Source organism: Nicotiana tabacum, chromosome 3 (assembly GCF_000715075.1).
Source record: "Nicotiana tabacum cultivar K326 chromosome 3, ASM71507v2, whole genome shotgun sequence".
NCBI lineage: Eukaryota > Viridiplantae > Streptophyta > Magnoliopsida > Solanales > Solanaceae > Nicotiana > Nicotiana tabacum.
This window is the reverse complement of record NC_134082.1, coordinates 199,887,356-199,906,529: the sequence shown is the minus strand read 5'-3', so window position 1 is coordinate 199,906,529 and position 19,174 is coordinate 199,887,356. Positions and strand designations below refer to the sequence as shown.

General features: G+C 34.2%; 3 protein-coding genes across 3 annotated transcripts; all 3 read right to left on the bottom strand.

Annotated features, from left to right (window-relative positions):
• Nucleotides 1-2,214: 2,214 nt before the first annotated feature.
• LOC107815689 (uncharacterized) lies at nt 2,215-2,916 on the bottom strand. Its single transcript, XM_016641309.2, has 2 exons — nt 2,560-2,916; nt 2,215-2,454 (listed from the first exon to the last, which is right to left on the bottom strand). Exons 1-2 carry the CDS (start codon nt 2,914-2,916, stop codon nt 2,215-2,217), a joined length of 597 nt encoding a protein of 198 aa, XP_016496795.2.
• A 626-nt stretch (nt 2,917-3,542) lies between these two features.
• On the bottom strand, nt 3,543-4,265 carry LOC142178572 (uncharacterized). The gene has a single exon (XM_075248395.1). It carries the CDS (start codon nt 4,263-4,265, stop codon nt 3,543-3,545), a length of 723 nt encoding a protein of 240 aa, XP_075104496.1.
• An 11-nt stretch (nt 4,266-4,276) lies between these two features.
• LOC142178570 (uncharacterized) lies at nt 4,277-4,879 on the bottom strand. Its single transcript, XM_075248394.1, has one exon. The coding sequence runs from the start codon at nt 4,877-4,879 to the stop codon at nt 4,277-4,279; it is 603 nt and encodes a 200-aa protein (XP_075104495.1).
• Nucleotides 4,880-19,174: the final 14,295 nt, after the last annotated feature.

Sequence of the window (19,174 nt, the reverse complement as noted above, 5' to 3'; positions counted from 1 at the left end):
AATAAGAGAAGCAACATTAACATCAATCGTTCCATAAGAGGGAAAACAATGTAAGTACTGCTAGCTTCTAAGAGTAGAGTATCTTTGGAAGCTCGTTCATTACATTATGTACAAGCGGAGTCGTACAAAAGAAGGAAAGGGATAGACTCACATACCTTGTATATACTTCCCCAATCTCAAGCTATGCAATTGTCAAAACTCCTTAGTCTACAATAAGAGAAACGATACTATCGTTATCATTTAAGCGTCATAACTATTATATATCGACCACAACCTATTTTACGATGAAACGGACAGCACCTCCCCTATATATATGACCTCACACCATTCAAAATAGTCACCAAACAGCCCAAACAACATCAATAATAAACATATTGAGCCTCCCAATATAGTCCACACACAGCCTAATCACTCCATACATACGACGACCACCATAGTCGTGTCAAACAATCTGGAAATGTTACGAATAACTATCAGCCCATAACCCTACATATATATGGTGTTTCCCCACACCCTTCCTCCTCCAAAACTCCACAAGATAGTAGTAAAATACGCAGCCCAACAACAACGCAAAACAGTCCACAAAACAATAACATTACTACCAAACCTTTCGATATATATCTCACAAGTTTTAGCTTTAATGGCTTAGCCGCAACTTGGATAATCTTAAATACATATAGAGTAAGAGGTTCCTTACCTTTATACAGAAAGAACAACTCCAATTTGACCTTAAATTTTCATGAAATATCCCTCTAATGCTGCCACACAACAAAAACAACGAAACTAGTGATCAATTAGTGTTTTTCGGCACTAGAATCACTTTAGAAGGCTTGAAATCACCTAGGATTGATATTAAGAACATGAGGGAGTATTTACAGAACATAAACCCTTTAAAACAACCTCCCACACGGGCTGGAACGACACAAAAATGAGCAACAACAAGAAGAACACGAGACTTACTAGCGCCACGGAATTCCCGACACTTGATTTGTGTTGTTTGCCCTTTTTTTGGGTCTTGAATCTTGAGAGAACTTTGAGAGGATGTTCCTAGGGTTCTAAGGTCTGAAAATAGTGAAAAGAAATGACTTAAAACGGATTGTAGTCATCCTATATAGGTCCAAATATCTTAAACCGACTTAGTGGGCCCCATAGAGAGGTGCTTGGCGCAGTCTCGCGAAAATGCGAATATCTCTCTAATCCGAGATCGTATCGATGAACGGTTTAATGCGTTGGAAACTAGACTCATAGATCTTTAATTTGGTGGGTAGATCACCCCGTAATTACTTGTAAATTATGATAAAAGATTAGAAACATTTGACCTAATGTTTAAGTAAAATTATGAACCTAAGTTGCGACAACTTTTGTCGACTTTTGTTTCATAACTCGTTTGACTTCAAGACTTATGATACGGATATTATATGATTAAAATACCGTAATAAATGACCTCTTGAGTGTATTAAGCACCGCTAGATTACCTGAAAATACGAGTTACAACATCCTTGATTCGTTTAACTTCTAATACTGGTTAATCACCCTTATACACTCTTGTATCACTTAAGACCAATAGGATTGACTTCTTATCATATCAAAGATAATTCCTTCTTGGATTTATGTTAACTAATATATGACATGAACTAACACATGTAGATATGGGTTGTAACATATAATATAACATGGCTCCCCATACAACAACTACTATCTCCTTCTGAACTTGGTTCCATCTTCTTCTTTGGATTCATTTGATCACCTTATTTGCTTCATTATTCTGAATTTTGATACCCAACCAGCTACTCAACTTTTCTCTGAGGCATGCTATCCATTTGCATTGTCCAAAAAGGTGAGTCTGAGTCTCCACCTGATTCTGCTCACATAAGCAACACTTGTGATCTTCTACCTTTAACTATAATCTCTGCATCCTTTCTTTGGTTAGCATTTTATTTTGACATGCCAACCATACAATAAATCTCTGTTTAGGAAGCATTATTTTACTTCATATTAGCTTTACTTCCCTTGTATTAGACAGAGCCCCAATATATGTTGATAGCTCTTTGACATAGAGTATTCTCCTGATTTTGACAGCATGTATTTGTCACCTTGATACCATTATGCCATTTGAAGCTTGGGAGTGTTCAATTTCTTCCAATACCAGCTACAGTCTGCTGGTGATTGGTGGTCCCATATATTTGCCATATCCTTTATGTATACATTGTTAACTCATTTGACCCATATAATGTCTTTTTTCCTAGTTAATTGCCATAGTAGTTTACCTACTGCAGCAATGTTCCATTTACAGCAGCTTTTGATGTTTAACCCTCCATTCTGTTTAGGAATACAGACCTTATCCCAAGCTACTAGGTTAACCTTCCTTTTGTCTTCAGTGGCTCCCCACAAGAAGTCCCTGCATTTCTTGTCCACAAGCTTTACCACACTTTGAGGCAGAATAAACATAGCACTCTAAAAGTTTTATATAGAAAATAGAACAGCCATTATTATTTGCAATCTCCCAGCATATGACAGTTGCCTTATGTAAGCAGTAATTTTGCTTGTGATCTTGTCTACTTGTTGCTTGTAATCCATCTTATTCCACTTCTTTGATGTAAAAGGAAGGCCTAAGTACCTTATAGGAAAGGTCCATAGTGTGAATTCAGTAATCTTCAACATATCATGCCTTGTCTCCTCATCAACCCCTGCTACAAACATGCTAGATTTGTCTATGTTTGCTTCCAAACCTGTGGCATCACTGAAATGCTGTAATGCCTCCATTACTCTAGCTATGGATTTCAGATTTCCTTTGCAGAAAATCATCAAATCATCTGCAAATACTAAGTGAGTTAACTTTGTCTCCTTGCACATGGGGTGGTATCTGAAGTCAGGAAGTTCACTCATCTTACCAAGAACCCTTGACAGGTATTCCATAACTAGAAAAAATAATAGAGTTGAGATAGGATCCCCTTGCCTAAGCCCCCTTCTACCTTCAAAGTAGCCATGGTTTTCACTATTAATTCTTATAGAGAATTGTGTTGTAGTCATACAAGTCATCACCAGTTTAGTGAATGATTCTGGAAATCCAAATCCTCTCAAAGCTTCCTCTATGAAATCCTAGTTGATCATATCATATGCCTTCCTCAAATCAATTTTCATAAGGCACATAGGAGGTGTTTTCCTATTATAGTGTCTCAGTAAATCATGGCATATAAGGACATTATGAATTAGTGATCTACCTTCAACAAAAGTTGTTTGGTTCTCAGCTACTAGTATTGATACAGCTCTCTTAAGCCTCTTGCACAACATCTTAGAAATGCATTTTTATATGACATTGCAGCAAGAAATTGGTCTGAATTGACTTGCAAACTCTAGGACTGGGACTTTGGGAATCAAGGATATTACTGTTGAGTTTACTTGCCTTAACAGTTTTCCATTCTCCATGAATTCCAATAAGCAGTAGTCACATCATTACCAATGATATTCCAAGCTTCCCTATAAAATCTACTTCCATAACTATCTGGGCCTGGACTTTTGTTCACATCTATACTGAACATAGCCTATTTCACTTCCTTGACTGTGTATGGTTGTATGAGTTCCATCTGCTGTGAAGAATTCAGTGTAGTGCAATTCTTCAGAAAGCTATGAAATGTTTTTGCTCTTCTTCTTCCTTCCTTGCTTAGCATAGTTTCATAGTAGTCTACCAGAACATTTGTTTTGCTTGCATTATCTGTAGTTAATTCCCCATGGTGATCCTTGATCTGTGTAATGGCTTGTTGGAGTCTTTTGTGTCTGATTACTGAGTAGAAATATCTGATGTTGTCACCTCCTAGCTTAATCCAGCTTGCTTTGCTCCTTTGCAATAAAAACATTTTAGCTAGATAAGAGGAATTCCTGAATTTATGATACATGATTGTCTCCTGTTCTTGTAAAGCTTTGTTAGAGGGGTCAGAATGCAATCTATTTTGAGCTTGGTTTAGAGCTGCCCTATCTTCATCTGCCTCTACTAAGATATTCCTGAAGTGTTGATGATTGAGCTTTTTCAGTGCCTTCTTTAGTAACTTCAATTTCTTAACTACTTGGAACATACTATACCCTGCTACTTGTTGTTGCCAACCTTGTGTCACAACCTCTTTAAACTGAGGATGTAGAGCCCACACATTACAGTATTTAAAAGTTTTATCCCTCTTCCTCCCTCCTGTATCTTTACTTATTCTCAGTGGACAATGATCACTTATTCCCTCCACTAAATATATAGCTTGAATCACTGGCATATAATCCATCCACTCTCTATTTACAAAAGCCCAGTCAATCTTTGAAAAGACTCTATTATCACCATATTATCATTCCATGTGTATCTACTACCTCCACATGGTAACTCCATGAGTTCACAAGTGTCAATACACTCTTGGAAATCCACCACTTCACATATAGTAACAGGATTTCCTCCTATTCTATCATCTGCTAGCAGGACAGAGTTGAAATCTCCTGTTACCAACCATGGTTGCTTAATTCCTCCACTCATACTTTCTAAATGTTGCCATAAACTTCTTCTTTCTTCCCTTGTATTAAAAGCATACACAACTGTAATATAAAATTCCTTCTGCAGAACAACATCTGTAACCAGGCCGGTTATACTTTGGGCAGTACCACTTATGTACTTGACCTGATAGTAATCAGGTCTCCATGCTACAACTACTCGACCATTATAATGGTGATCCAGATTTGTAATATACTTCCATCCTCCAAACATATTATTTATTACTTTCTCCATATTGCCAGTTTTCACCTTAGTCTCAAGCAAGTTTACTAAACATATATTTTCATTAGTACATAGGAGTTTTACCTCCTTTTGTTTGTTAGGAGTATTTAAGCCCCTAACATTCCAGCTTAGCATGTTATCCATGGCCTTTTGGAGATAGGACAGTGCCTCCCCCATTTGAAACTTGTCTGCTTTGTAACTGTCTATTTGTGATGCTCTCACTTAGCACACTGAAGGTGTTATGTCCTGCTGAAAACTGTTGTATTTGTTCCTTAGGATACTTCCTTGTGTTATGAGGTGTCACCCATCCTTCTGCATTCATATTTCCTCCTATTGTTTTTGTTGGCTCCTTCTCCTCTATTGGCTTTGTGATTTCAACTCTTGTTACTGCTTCTACTTTGTTCTCTTCCTTCTCTTTATTTGTGTCTTTTCCTTCTGGCTCAACATTTTGTTGTTTTGGAGGAACTGTTTGCTTCTTCCTTCTACATTCTTCCTCTAAGTGACCATACTTGTGACAATGTTTACATAAAACTGGTTTCCAGTCATATTGGATTCTCTGTTCAATCAAAACCCCTTTTTCATTCCTGAATCTCACCTTATTGAGTCCACAGCTACCTCAATAAGGAGTCTAACAAAGTTGAGACATATCTTGTTCTTTGTATTCTTATCCACCATAAGAGGCTTGCCTATCATGCTTCATGTCTTGATAAGCCCTTTAGGACCTCAATACTTGAAATCCAATCCAGGTAGTTTCACCCAAATTGGGACAGTATAGAGTTCCTCCCTGGTAAACTCCATATCCTTATGTCATTCCTTGACAATAAATGGTTTATTGTCAAAATGATATATCCCTCCCTGCAGTACCTCATCTTTCCCAATCACATTGTCAAACCTCACCATAACTATCCCATTTTTCAGCATTGAGACCTTGTTAATACCATGTTTGCCCCACTGTTTTTGTATATAACTGTTAAGCACATTGGAGGGAGGGTGTGCTCCCAGCACATAGCAGACAATGGTATTCTTCCAGAAATCAATTTCAGAAATAATATCCTCCAGTTCGATCTCACAAATTGTTGTTTCTCCATGCTTACTTGGATTCACATACTCCAATTTGAAGCCAGCATTTGCAACTTTTGTGATATCAAAGTTTTCCCAAATTGATATCTTTGCCCTAGTTTTTACTACTTCTTCAGCTTCATCTGCCCATGATTTCCCGCCCGTGTTGTTTTGCACCTGATTTTTCCCAGATTGTTGTATTCCTTCCTCCCATTCCTACAAAGCCCTTTTCAATTTTTCCATTTTTCCCACAACTTCATTTTCCTCCGCCATTACTATTCCATTAGAGCTAGCCATTACTGTATCATTGGAGATTGCTTCAATTGCTAAATCTATCTCCGATTGTGATGGTAATTCAATTCTGCATGTCACTTCTTGTTGATTATCTTCCTTCTCCTTGCCTCGAATTTGCTCAATTTCAATTTCCTTGGTCACCATTTTTAGGTTTTGACTGTTACTGCAATTCACCATTACTTCCTGATTTACTTGATTTCCTCGCTTCTTCATCGGATTTGTAGCTTGTCTACATGATTCTTTTGCTTCGATCATCTTATTTGAGTCCTCTTCCCCATGGATGCACACGTTTAGCTAACATGCGTCGAGAGAGAAACAGAGTTCGCGTCCCAGTCTTGTTATTATTATGTCAAAATGCATTATTGTTTATGTTAATTTGCATACTAATATTATTGCTAATGTTTTTTTATTTGGATTAATGCTTCATTGCTAGTTGCTAACGCAATTAATAATTTGACGTCGTATATTGGGTGTTATAAAGGACGGCTTGGCCCCCAGAGATCAGGAAGCTGCACTAATCACGGAGTTGAATCTTAGATTTGGCTCACTAGTTTATTAATTTCGTACAGCTTATTTTGCTAATATAATCAATATAATATAACTGCATATCTCGTACATATATATATATATATATATATATATATATATATATATATATATTAAAGCTATAAAGTTGCCATAAATAATTGATTATGTAGTTAAGCCAAGTGACAAACTAATAAATATCAATAGTATATGATAACTTTATTCTATATTTGACTATGTTAGTCAAATATGTATATATATATATATAATTTCAATATAATTTTTTTAAATTTGAATTAAAATAAAAAAAATATCTTTTATTACCATGTTATCATACTTAATTCGGTTAGTGATCATATGCAATTATATTAGGAACTTTTGTTATCTTAATTCAGATTATGTAAATTCCACTTCGCCTCTAGCAAAAATAAATAAATAATACTCCATATAACTATAAACTCTTTTACATTTAAAATCTTATAATTATAATTCTTTAAAACACTATAGCTAGATTTGAATAAAGCGAATTTCTTTTAAAATAAATATAATATATAAGGTACACGTCTATGTTTATAACAAAAAAAAAGTTTAAAAGTTGATAAAAATTTACTTGCATATATAATGAAGTAAACCTACATGCTGGAGAAAGAAACATTACAAAAATCAATCAATATTCAACACAAGTTTTTTTTTTTTTTGAAAAATATTTGTTTGAAGAGTCAATTTATATAAAGGACATCAAACAAATAACAAAACTTTGACTATATAATTGATTAATTTCTATTTAACACCTTCTAGGAATTGAAGGATATAAGCCGACCTCTTCATTTAGCTGCAGTCAAACCAACATTGCAAGGGTGTAGTATTTTTTTCATTGAAAAATATTAGTTTTGAATCATTAGATTATGTGAAAGTTTTTTTTCTCGAATTCAAAAGGAGCGATATTTGTTTCTAATTGATAGTTTCTATAGCGATTTTCAAGTGTAACGAAAAGTATATTTAAAAAAAAAATTGGTATGACGTGAAATAGTTATTTTTAAAATGTAAACAAATTATTTCGAAATGGGATTATTTTTTAAATTATAATGTAATTTTTAAAATAAAAGATAAGATATTTTTAAATTTTAGTAGAGAGTTTTTAAAATAATTATAATAGAAGTCATATCATGGATAAAATCAAGAAACCAAAATCTTATGGATTATTACATAAATATCCGGCCAGATTTATTATTTACTTTTTATAGCTAATATACATAGATGATATACCTATTACACACGATTATACACATGTTACATATGAATTATAAATAAATTACACATCCTCAATTTTTTAGTTTAAGTGGTTGGGTGAGCTCCTGTTTTGGTTGATAAGATAAAGCCAAAAGAAAAATATGACAAAAATTTCAACCAAAGATTAAAAATATAAATAGAGTTCTTATGTGGACAATTTCTATTAAAACTCATCATTTTATTACGAAATAACTTAATTTTGTGTAACAAAAGAAAGAAAAACATAAAAAAAAATAGGATAAAAGAAAATAAATATAGAAAAAATGTATGAAAAAATTAAAAACCAGAAATAAGAGACGACAACGAATTTCTTCTTCTGTTTCATCTTTGTTGAGTGTAAACAATTTGGAAGATGATCTCATCGATTTCAAATATTTTTTTCAACTCAAATACATAGATTATAAGATAAGGATATCTTAGAATATTTTTTTATTTACATTGTGTGTCGTTTTTAAAAAAATCACTATTGCTAACAAAGTGATATGATGTACGAATTTGAATTTAATTATAATTTAAGTAGTTTGTATTGAGGTTAAGCCAAATATGGTGAGAAAATTGCTTAGCAATTTTAAGACAATATATGCAATGTTATATAATAACAATCAATTAATCTAACATTTAATGATTCAAAGAACAAAAAATCTGAATATGTAAGGGTATTCAAAATTTGAAATTTGTGGCTAGAGATATCGATAAACTCAAAATGGAGTCATACTGAAATAAAATTTACCGACTAAAGAATCATTTAAATTTTTTGCTAGCCGATTAAAGTAAATTTTAAATTAAGGATAATATCTTCACTTGCATCATTATAAAAATAATTATTTTATTGAAATATATATAATGTTGTAGAAATTAAAATTTTAAAATAGAAATATTTTTTTAAACATAATAGCATACCAAATAAGAATTTAAGTAGTAGTAAAAGAGTCACGTCGTAACCAAAGAATCGTTCATATTGTGCCAACCTTTGTGCTTTTCCAGAGCTCATAAATACGAGTTATTATTTCGTGACTATTTTTAGGTTCCAATGACACTAATAAGAATGGTGCAAAAATAAAATTATTACTACGAGATTTGAGAAAATGTTAGCCTTTTTTCATGTAGTGTTTCATAAACAATATCTAAAGATTATCTATAATTACCTAGATCGTTTAAATTTTAAGGTTATTTACATATAATTCAAATAACTCACATATTTAACATGGTTAATGTCAAATATCAAAATGGAGTCATACTAGAAAGAAAATCACTGGCTAAAGAACTTTTTAAATTTTAGATAACCGACTAAAATGAGTTTTGAATTAAGGATAATATTTTCACTTACGTTGTTCATATAACTATTATTGAAAAATAAAATTTTAGAAACTGAAATTTAAAATAGAAATAATTTTAGAATATATCAACACACCAAATAAGAGTTCAAGCTGTAGTAAAAGAGTCAAGTCGTATCCAAAGAGTCCTTCATAATCTTAACCTTTGATTGTTTTGCATAAATATGAGTTATTATTTTACTTTCTGACTATTTTTTTTTATCCAATGACACCGGCGAGAATGGTACCAAAAAAGAAAAATAGAATTATAACTAGGAGATTTGAGAAATGTTTAATCATTTTCATGTCTTAATTAATATCCAATGATTATCTATATTTATCGAGAAGATTTAAATTTTAAGATTTTTTACGTATAATCCAAATAACTCAAATATTTAATATGGTTAGTGTCCGCGCATCTGCGCGGGTGCTAATACTAGTATAATCAATATAATCTAACTGCATATCTCGTACGCTCAACAGTGCAATGCGATATTATCGGCCATATAATATTATAAGGATTTAAGTTATATATTGAGTAAAAAATTTATTTGTGTGATCAATGTAACTTAATTTATTATAACATGTTATTTATCATTTTTATTATACTAATCTCTACGTTCGTGCAATGCACGAGTATCTTTAGGTATTAAAGATAGAACTACTTACAGAATTCTTGAAGCAATTCTATTCTCAACCAAAGTCTTGTCCTCTTTAGTTTGGATACTTTTGGACATTTTTTTTGTTATTATCCAACGTGAAATCGTTAAGTTCAATTCAAATTCGTTTTCCTACCTAACTTTACCTTTTTCTAGTAACTCCTATCTTAACTATAATTCTTAATTATGTATTCAACTAAAAGTTAACTAAGTGAATAGGCAAAGTCTTCGATTTTACAATTTTGTTCATCTTAGAATTGTCTCTTTTAACACTAATTTATGTTTTGGAAGATACAAAAGTTTGATCAATATTTTGTAGGATATTTTTGTCATTCAATTAGTTCATCTAAAGTTTAAAATATAAATGGTAGTTATAATTTATCCAATATAATGAAAATGTAATTAAATTTTTCAACACGAAATTATCTTTTGAAAAAAAAAAACTATCGGTAAGGCATTTATCGTTGTTACTCATTAGAACTTGTTAACTATAATTAGGATAGTTTCAATGTAGTTCGTCATAAGTTTCTGGACTTCTTTTAAATCTAGCTGAATTCATTGGACGGGAGGACTTCAATTGGACAACAATAAATAATTGTTGTATGTATATGGTTTTGGAAAAAAGAAAAAATTCTATCGAGATAAAATGAACCAGAGGGAGTAGTATAAGATATATATAATATATTTTGAAGGATTAAAATCCTAAGAATTTACTCCCTACACAATTCTCAGCCGTATGTGTTCAAAGTAAATATAACTCTCCATAATTGGTCCAAATTGCTTTCATCCTTATAGAATTGGTTTGGTTTTAGAATTGTAAATAATATGTAGGACACGATATCCCAAATAGCTAAAAGGTTGGCACTTGATTAAGATTAGAAGTTCTATATAAATTTATATTACATAAAGGTTATTACAATTTCACTATGAAATTATTTTTTGAATAGATAACTTAACTATCAGTTGACATAAAAGTTACTTAATATTTTAAGAATATTTTAATCGTTCAACATTTAGCGTGTAACATCCATACATTTATAACAATATAAAATAGATATAGATAGATAGATATAGATTTATATAAAAAAATTATACATTAAATTGTTAAAATTTTAACAAATTATGTAGAACAGAAATAAAGTATACAAAAATTTACCACACAATTACTATACATGTATAATTAAATAGGGAGAGATTTTTTTACAAATCAAATAATGTATGATCATAGAAAATTTACAAAATTACCTATCAATAGTTCAAAATAAAAAAAAAAATCGCGTGCCTTGATATTATATAATTAAAATAAAAGTTAATAGCTTATATAAATTTTGATAGTCGAAAACGAAGAAGCGGAGAAATTAGAGTTGGAAGTTGCCAACTTGAATTGGGAACGACTTCCGATTCATGGTGGATTGATCAAAATTCTAAGTAGGCAGAAGTTTAGTTGAATGGAGATGTCGAAATATTTGGTAAAGTTAAATTTACAATTTTCTCCAATGAATGAATTTAGCTTTGTAAGGGCAAAATAGTCGATTAATATTTTAAGAATATTTTTGTCGTTTAACATTTAGCGTGAAATATTCATGCTTTTATAATAATATAATTAGATAGATTATCATCTAATGTAAAGTTACGTAGAGTTTGATACCGGAAACCAAATACTATTACTAATTCCTATACATGAATTTATGTATTATGTTATAGGGAATGAAACGCGAGACAATAATACCTATGTCAGTGATACATAAATAATAGTAGTTAAAGACAAAAATACCCTTAAATTTACGCAATTCTTACATTACAATTCATATATTATTCACCACATGACAATGATTGTTGTTATTCACTATATGAACAATCTTCATTAATCATTATGATTTCCGCATTATATTACTTAACCATAAACTAGACCATTATTTAATGGTCAGTGTATGGGTCAAAATTAGATCAGAGAAATTCGGCATGTGGAGACATAAGGTCGAGGTCGGACAGTCATCAATAGTCGAGGTCGGACAGTCATCAATAAGGCCGAGGTCGGACAGTCCGAGGTCAGACATTCATCAATAAGGCCGAGGTCAGACAGTCATCAATAAGGCCGAGGTCGGACATCGATGAAATAGCTAGCTTGCTTTGGAATCCTCAAAGGGAATATTCTACTGAATATTTCCTCTAAATTGTATTTTTTTTAGGATTTTTTATGAATATCCCTTATAAAAGGGAAAAGAGGACTTCCCAAAAAGGGGGCTCTCTCTCCCTCTCCATCTCTCTAGAAAATATATAAACATACCTCTTTAAAGAGATCAGAGGATCTGTGATCCCAGACCTTGATCAAATCCAAAAGGGTCTTAAGGTTCTTGTATCTGTTATCATTCATCTTTATCAAATAAAAGAGGACCCGCTTCACTCAAGATTGGGTGAATCTTTTCCTTTATTTATATTTTATTGCCATTTAATGTTACTTAATGCATCTCTCTTTATGCTATTAAATCTGGCCATAATCACTGCCATCATTTATACTCAGCTATATTTTTCTATTCATATTATTCATCTCGGATCTAGAATTAATTACCCTTAACTATGATTTACCCTCCATCTTCTTATTTAACTAGTTTAACAAAAAAGGTCTCATACTTTTTTGCTCAAATAATTTGGCGCCGTTTGTGGGAATTTTCTAGTTAAAATTTTAGTTTATTCTAGATCCAAAATTCTATTCTAGCATAGTGAAGCTCTACGATGCAGACCTAAAAGTCCTTAAAGCATGTGCTAATACCAACATTTGAGCATGTTGATGAGACAGAACTTTACATCAATGAGTGATTAAGTGGACGTTATGATGTTCTGGGCCGCGACTCCGTTTCCATAATCTATTTGCTTTGTTTCATGGTACAAGCCCAACCCTTAGAAATAGGACCAAAAGAAACAAAAAAGAGAAATTGGGAACACCTCATATTTTCCAATGCAAGCAAAATTAAGCAAACTGAGACTCACCCAGGAAACACACAAAAGCAAACTGGGATTCACCCAGAAAACGCAGAAGCTAAGAGAAATTGGGACTCCCCAGAGGACACCCGAAACTCTCCAAAAAAAAAAGTAACAAAATCGAGTACACCAAGATCCGCTCCGATGTCTACAGACAGTATGGTAGCCTATGATTCGCCAAAAAAAGAGAGGTCGACCCCGTACGGCTAAGGGGCATTGCCAAAAAAGAAGAGGTCGACCCCGTAAGACCAAGGGCCATCGCCAAAAAAGAAGAGGTCGACCTCGTTCGAACCACTACGGGTTAACATTTCGACCAGCTCGAAATAACTCCCCGTACGGCTAAGGACCATCATAAAAAAGAAGAGGTCGACCCCGTACGGCCAAGGGCCATTGCCAAAAAAGAAGAGGCCGACCTCGTTCGAACCACGACAGGATAACATTTAGACCAGCTCGAAATAACACCCCGTACGACGAAGGGCCATCACCAAAAAAGAAGAGGTCGACCCCGTACGGCCAAGGGCCATCGCCAAAAAAAAGAGGTCGACCTCGTCCGAACCACGATGGGTTAACATTTCGACCAGCTCGAAATAAAACCCCTACGACCAAGGGCCATCGCCAAAAAGAAGAATTCAGCCTCGATCGAAACAACATTCGGCCTCGATCGAAACAACATTCAGCCTCGTCCGAATCAACCTTCGGCCTCGTCCAAATCAACACTCGGACTCGTCTGAATCAACATTCGACCTCATTCGAACCACGACGGGTTAAAATTTCGACCAGCTCGAAATAACACCCTACTGCTAAGGGCCATCGCCAAAAAGAAGAATTCGGCCTCGACCGAATCAACATTCGGCCTCGTCCGAATCAACCTCCGGCCTCGTTCGAGTCAACCTCCGGCCTCGTTCGAATCAACCTTCGGCCTCAACCGAATCAACCTTCGGCCTCGTCCGAATCGACATTCGGCCTCGTCCGAATCGACCTTCGGCCTCGTCCGAATCGACCTTCGACCTCGTCCGAATTCACATTCGGCGACCTTGCCCGAATTCACACTCGGCAACCTCGCTCGAATCAACTTTCGGCGACCTCGCCCGAATTCACATTCGGCGACCTCGCCCGAATTCACATTCGGCGACCTCGTCAGAATTCACATTCGGCCTACTCGCCCGTCCAGATCCGAGGAAGTGAATGATCTCCTCCGATGCCGCCATCATTGCCAAAGCCGCCATCCCGGCCTCGACGGACTTCTCCAACTCTACCGTCTTCTCGATCGACCCATCACTCGAGTCATTGGCCCTGATCGAACTCTGCTAAAGTTCATCCTGCGGGGATACCACTTTGTAGTAAAGATTGGGACCTTCAGCCGCGATCCACACTAGTCGACCTCCCCATTCGAATTTCTCGAACTACGATTAATGAAGTTCGCTCATCGAGCTCGACCAAGAGACGACCCCAATAAGTGGAGGGACTAACTGTATAAGCTAAAATTAGATCCGAGAAATTCAGCACGCGGAGATATAAGGTCGAGGTTGGACAGTCATCAATAAGGCCGAGGTCGGACAGTCATCAATAAAGCTGAGGTCGGACATTCATCAATAAGGCCGAGATCGGACAACGATGAAATAGCTAGTTTGCTTTGGAATCCTCAAAGGGAATATTCTACTGAATATTCTCTCTAAATTGTACTTTTTTAGGATTTTCTATGGATACCCCTCATAAATAGGAAGACAGAACTTCCCAAAAAGGGGCTCTCTCTCCCTCTCCCTCTCTCTAGAAAACATGTAAATATACCTCTTTAAAGAGATCAGAGGATCTCTGATCCCAGATCTTGATCAGATCCAAAAAGAGTCTTAAGGTTCTTGTATCTGTTATCATTCATCTTTATCAAATAAAAGAGGATCCGCTCCACTCAAGATTGGGTGAATCTTTTCGTTTATTTACATTTTGTTGTCATTTAATGTTACTTAATGCATCTCTCTTTATGCTATTAAATCTGGCCATAATCACTGCCAGCATTTATACTCAGCTATATTTTTCTATTCATATTATTCATCTCGAATCTAGAATTAATTATCTTTAACTAGGATTTACCCTCTATCTTCTTATTTAATTAGTTTAACAAAAAAGATTTCAAACTTTTTTTGCTCAAACAGCCAGCTTCAAAGATATATAAACAAATAAAATGGCACAGCCCCCTAAATCCTAATATATGAAATGAAACCAAAGATCGAAACAACCCGTTATATGTGAGGAAATATAACTATCTCTATCCGATCGGAACGATCCAAGGAAACATGTCAAAATTTTTAAGGAGGTGGTGTATAGCGTGGGGGGCAAAAAGTATAGTGGCCGTTGGGTAGTGGAATAGTGTAGCAGCAGTGATGTTACTAGTGGCCAATGACTATGGATAACAAGAAATGCAGCAACAACACCAGCTAGAGAGCCACATTGTGTTTCATGAGTTAGGAGTGTGTGCGAGAGACAGACCAATGACAATTTTTTAGGATTTAGATGTCGTTAGTCTGCAATGCATATCTAATTCTATTTACGAGTATTTTTTCGTATATAATTTCTCCGGTCCACAATAAGTGACCATTTTATCTTTTATTTTGGTTCAAAATAGGTGTCCATTTACATAATTAAGAAGCAATTTATTTTATTTTTTCAAAATTTGCCCTTATTTACATATATTTCAATGTGTCAAGGTAACAATTAATTAAGGTTAATTTAGTGAATACATCTTTTTTTCCTCTAGAAGTTCGTATTTCCTTAATGGGCATGCCAAAATTAAAACGGTCACTTATTATGGACCGGAGGGAGTATATAAAGATTGAGTTCTGCTTAATCCGTAACTGTATCCTTAGGGGTTGTTTGGTTGGGAAAGAATTATCCCTTATTTCACCCTCATATAGGGATAAAAATAACACTATAATTATTAGGTGTTTGTCCAGATTTTCTTACCATAATTGGTTTTCCTATCTGATAAAGGAAAGGACAACATATTTACCATAATTGGGTTTTTCTTTTCCTAGAAGGAAAATATAATTCTTCCATGTTTGGCTAGTCCCTTTTTCTTGTAGGAAAGGTTTGGAGTTCTATAAATTGAAGATCCGTCCTTCTCATTCAGTAGCATCCACAATGTACCCATATGGGGCTTGAGAGTCGTGTTTAGGGGGAGAACTTTACGGGACAAGTGTTAGTGTATCACTTGTGTTTGCCTCTTCGTGAGATTGTTCTCTCGATATTTTGTACTCTCTTTTATTATAGTGGATTGTTCATCTCCGCGGTGGACGTAAGTCAGTTGATCGAACCACGTTAAATGTTTGTGTCTCTTTTGGTATATTTCTCTTTTGTTGTATGATTTATCGTCGTTCAAGGTTTACTTTGCTAGCTTCCGCATGACACTTGGTTTTTTCGGTTCTAACAACAATCTCAAGTTATGATTAGTTATATCGTGATTATATCCCAACTAAGGGGTCGTTTGGTATGATGTATAAGAATGTATAAGGGTGGTATAAAACTTTAATACCACCTTAATACTCTGTTTGGTTAGCAAACCAGGTATAAGTTATCCCGGTGTTAATTTTAATATTGGGATAACTTATACCTTATAGAAGGTGGGGTAATTAGCACCGGTATAACTTATACCTTCTTCTTAGAAATTATGCAGTTGTCATTCTTAATATAACATACCAAACAATGAATAAATAACAATTTCAGCATAACTAATCCTAGCATAACTTATCCTAATATAACTTATACCGGCATAACTTATATCGGTATAAATCGTATTCCAACCAAATAATCCCTAAATGTGGGATAAACTCATCTCAAATTTAATATCAAGAATAATTATCCCTTATCTCCCGTACCAAGCGAACCCTTATAGTATCATTTACATATTGTGGGGACAGCCATGGGAGAAAGAGATGCCTTTTATGCATCCTTATATCATTGGCATTGACTCCCTTGTCCAAATCCCTTTGGAAAGTTCCCTTTTTAATGTCTTTTTATGGGGATTCTAACACCTTTCTGCCCCTCGTCTCAGCCCCACCATCCCACAAAAAAGCCTTATTTTTTTCTCTCCATGTCGGATCCTTTTAGTGTCAAGTTTATTAACAATGTCTTTGTTTGCTGACTCTATGCCAGAAGCTCAGGCCTCAGCTCGTGAGATATTCACATCATGACTCATAAGTAACAACTGAATCAAGCAAAAAGAAGTGAAAACAAGAATCTGATTTCTGATAGATTCATTTCAGTTTTGAATACAAATGAGTACAATATGGGCACATCAAAAGAACCGTGAACTGTTTCCTATATTTTCAAAAATCGATTGTACTCTTCTCAGTAATCATAAATGACTTTTGTCACATATTATTGCTATACGACAGTCTTTCTGCATTGATTCTTAGAAAGAGCTAGCTACTGATATGTGGATAAACTTGAAACAGTGTTTCTCACTGTAATATTTTCAACTTACTTAATTAGTTAGTAGTTTGTAAATTAATTTTCAACTTCTTAATTTAAACTTCTGGGCGTGTACATAATAAGTACAAGCAATTGGTTAACATTGATGGCGACAAGAAAATTAAGCTTATGTTATACGATCTTCATTTGGAATGTGAAGTCAGTAACTACGTTCAATCAATCAAGCTAGTACTTTCTTTTAGAGTTTACTTCTAATTTGTTTTATTCCACCATTTAGATTGAATTTCGTGAAGGTTAAAAAAAACTATTGATTCTCTGCTTGATTTTTCGAAACTACTGTTAATTTCAGTAAATGTCTATTTACTGCTGTAACTATAGCAGTGAAACACTCCAGATTTTTGTTAGTTTAATCTTTGTTTGACCATTTCAACTAGAATTGTGCTGATGAGAGTTTCTTGAGAGAGGTACAAAGGTTTTTTTTGTTTGGTTTCTACTCGGTGTCCGATATTCACATTGGACCTGGCTAAACATTTCAACTAGAATTGTGCTGATGAGAGTTTCTTGAGAGAGGTATAAAGGTTTTTTTTGTTTGGTTTCCTATTCGGTGTCCTATATCCACATTGGGACCCGACTAAATCCGACGTCACACCGGGAAGTCCCACATTGGAGGATAAAACGTTCCCTAACAAAAGCGATTCCATATTCAGGGACTCGAATTCGAGACCTATGGTTAAGGATGAATGAGTACTTACCACTCCATCGCAATCCTTGTTGGTGAGGTACAAGGTTTCAAAAGTCAGATTTTCAATGAAATTAAATTAAGGGGATACAGGGGATCTAACTAATTTTTAATGCCTAAGATACCAACTACATTTTCAAGAAAATCTCAGTCTTGAATCTCTGTGCACCTACTAAGCAAATTACTAGCAAAATATACTAGGCATGTCTGTGTTTTTTTGTAATCCACAATTTACAGAATATCAATAAAACAGCTCAACTATTTATGGAACCACAAGGCCTGTCTGTCAGATTCATTTGAAAATAGATGCTTCACTTGCTCCACTAAATCATACATATTTCTTTATGTTATAATACACTTTTTAACTATCTTCTGCCTACCACATTGGGAGATGCCCAGTCCGAATCAGTTCATATAAAAATGGACAATAAGATAAAATAGAAGTTTCAGTTTTTCTTTCCTTTTCTCTTTTTTCGGTTTTGTTTTTAACTCATTATTACTAGGACCACAGATTTCCAATTTCTATTGTTGCTCTTAAACAGTTAACTATATGATAATAGTGGACTTCATTAAATTTATTATCTCAGTACAAGGATCAGAACTTTGATCTACCCAGGCAAATACAACTCCATTTCATTTTAGTTTTAAAGCTGAATTAATTTGTTACGTATTTATCAAGATCACTAAAAATCAAGAAAGTTGAAAGGAAAATGTAAGTGGCATTATTCGACAGTAAGAAATCACTATCTTCTGTGCTACTGTATCATTTCATTGCTTCCGTTGTAAACTTTTTGGTTTCTTTCTGCAAAAAGTAAAAAATCATACAATTTATTTCTGGAAAACTGTTCCTTTCTTGCTCTTCACAAGTAGCTATACAAGAAAGAAGCTTTTTTTTTGTTCTCTTTCACTCGCATCGGAGCCCGGCTATATTCGAATTCGGACCACGTAGCCAGTTTTACAAGTGATCATTCAAAAATAGCCACAGTTTCAAAAGTAATCGAAATTTAGTCACTTTTCATGTAATGATAAATCTGAATAAAAATAATATTCAAAATCCGAAAAATACTCTAGCATGATATACTGGAGTTCCAGCATAAGTATACTGAAACTCCAATATATTATAATGGAGTTCCAACGTAAGTATACT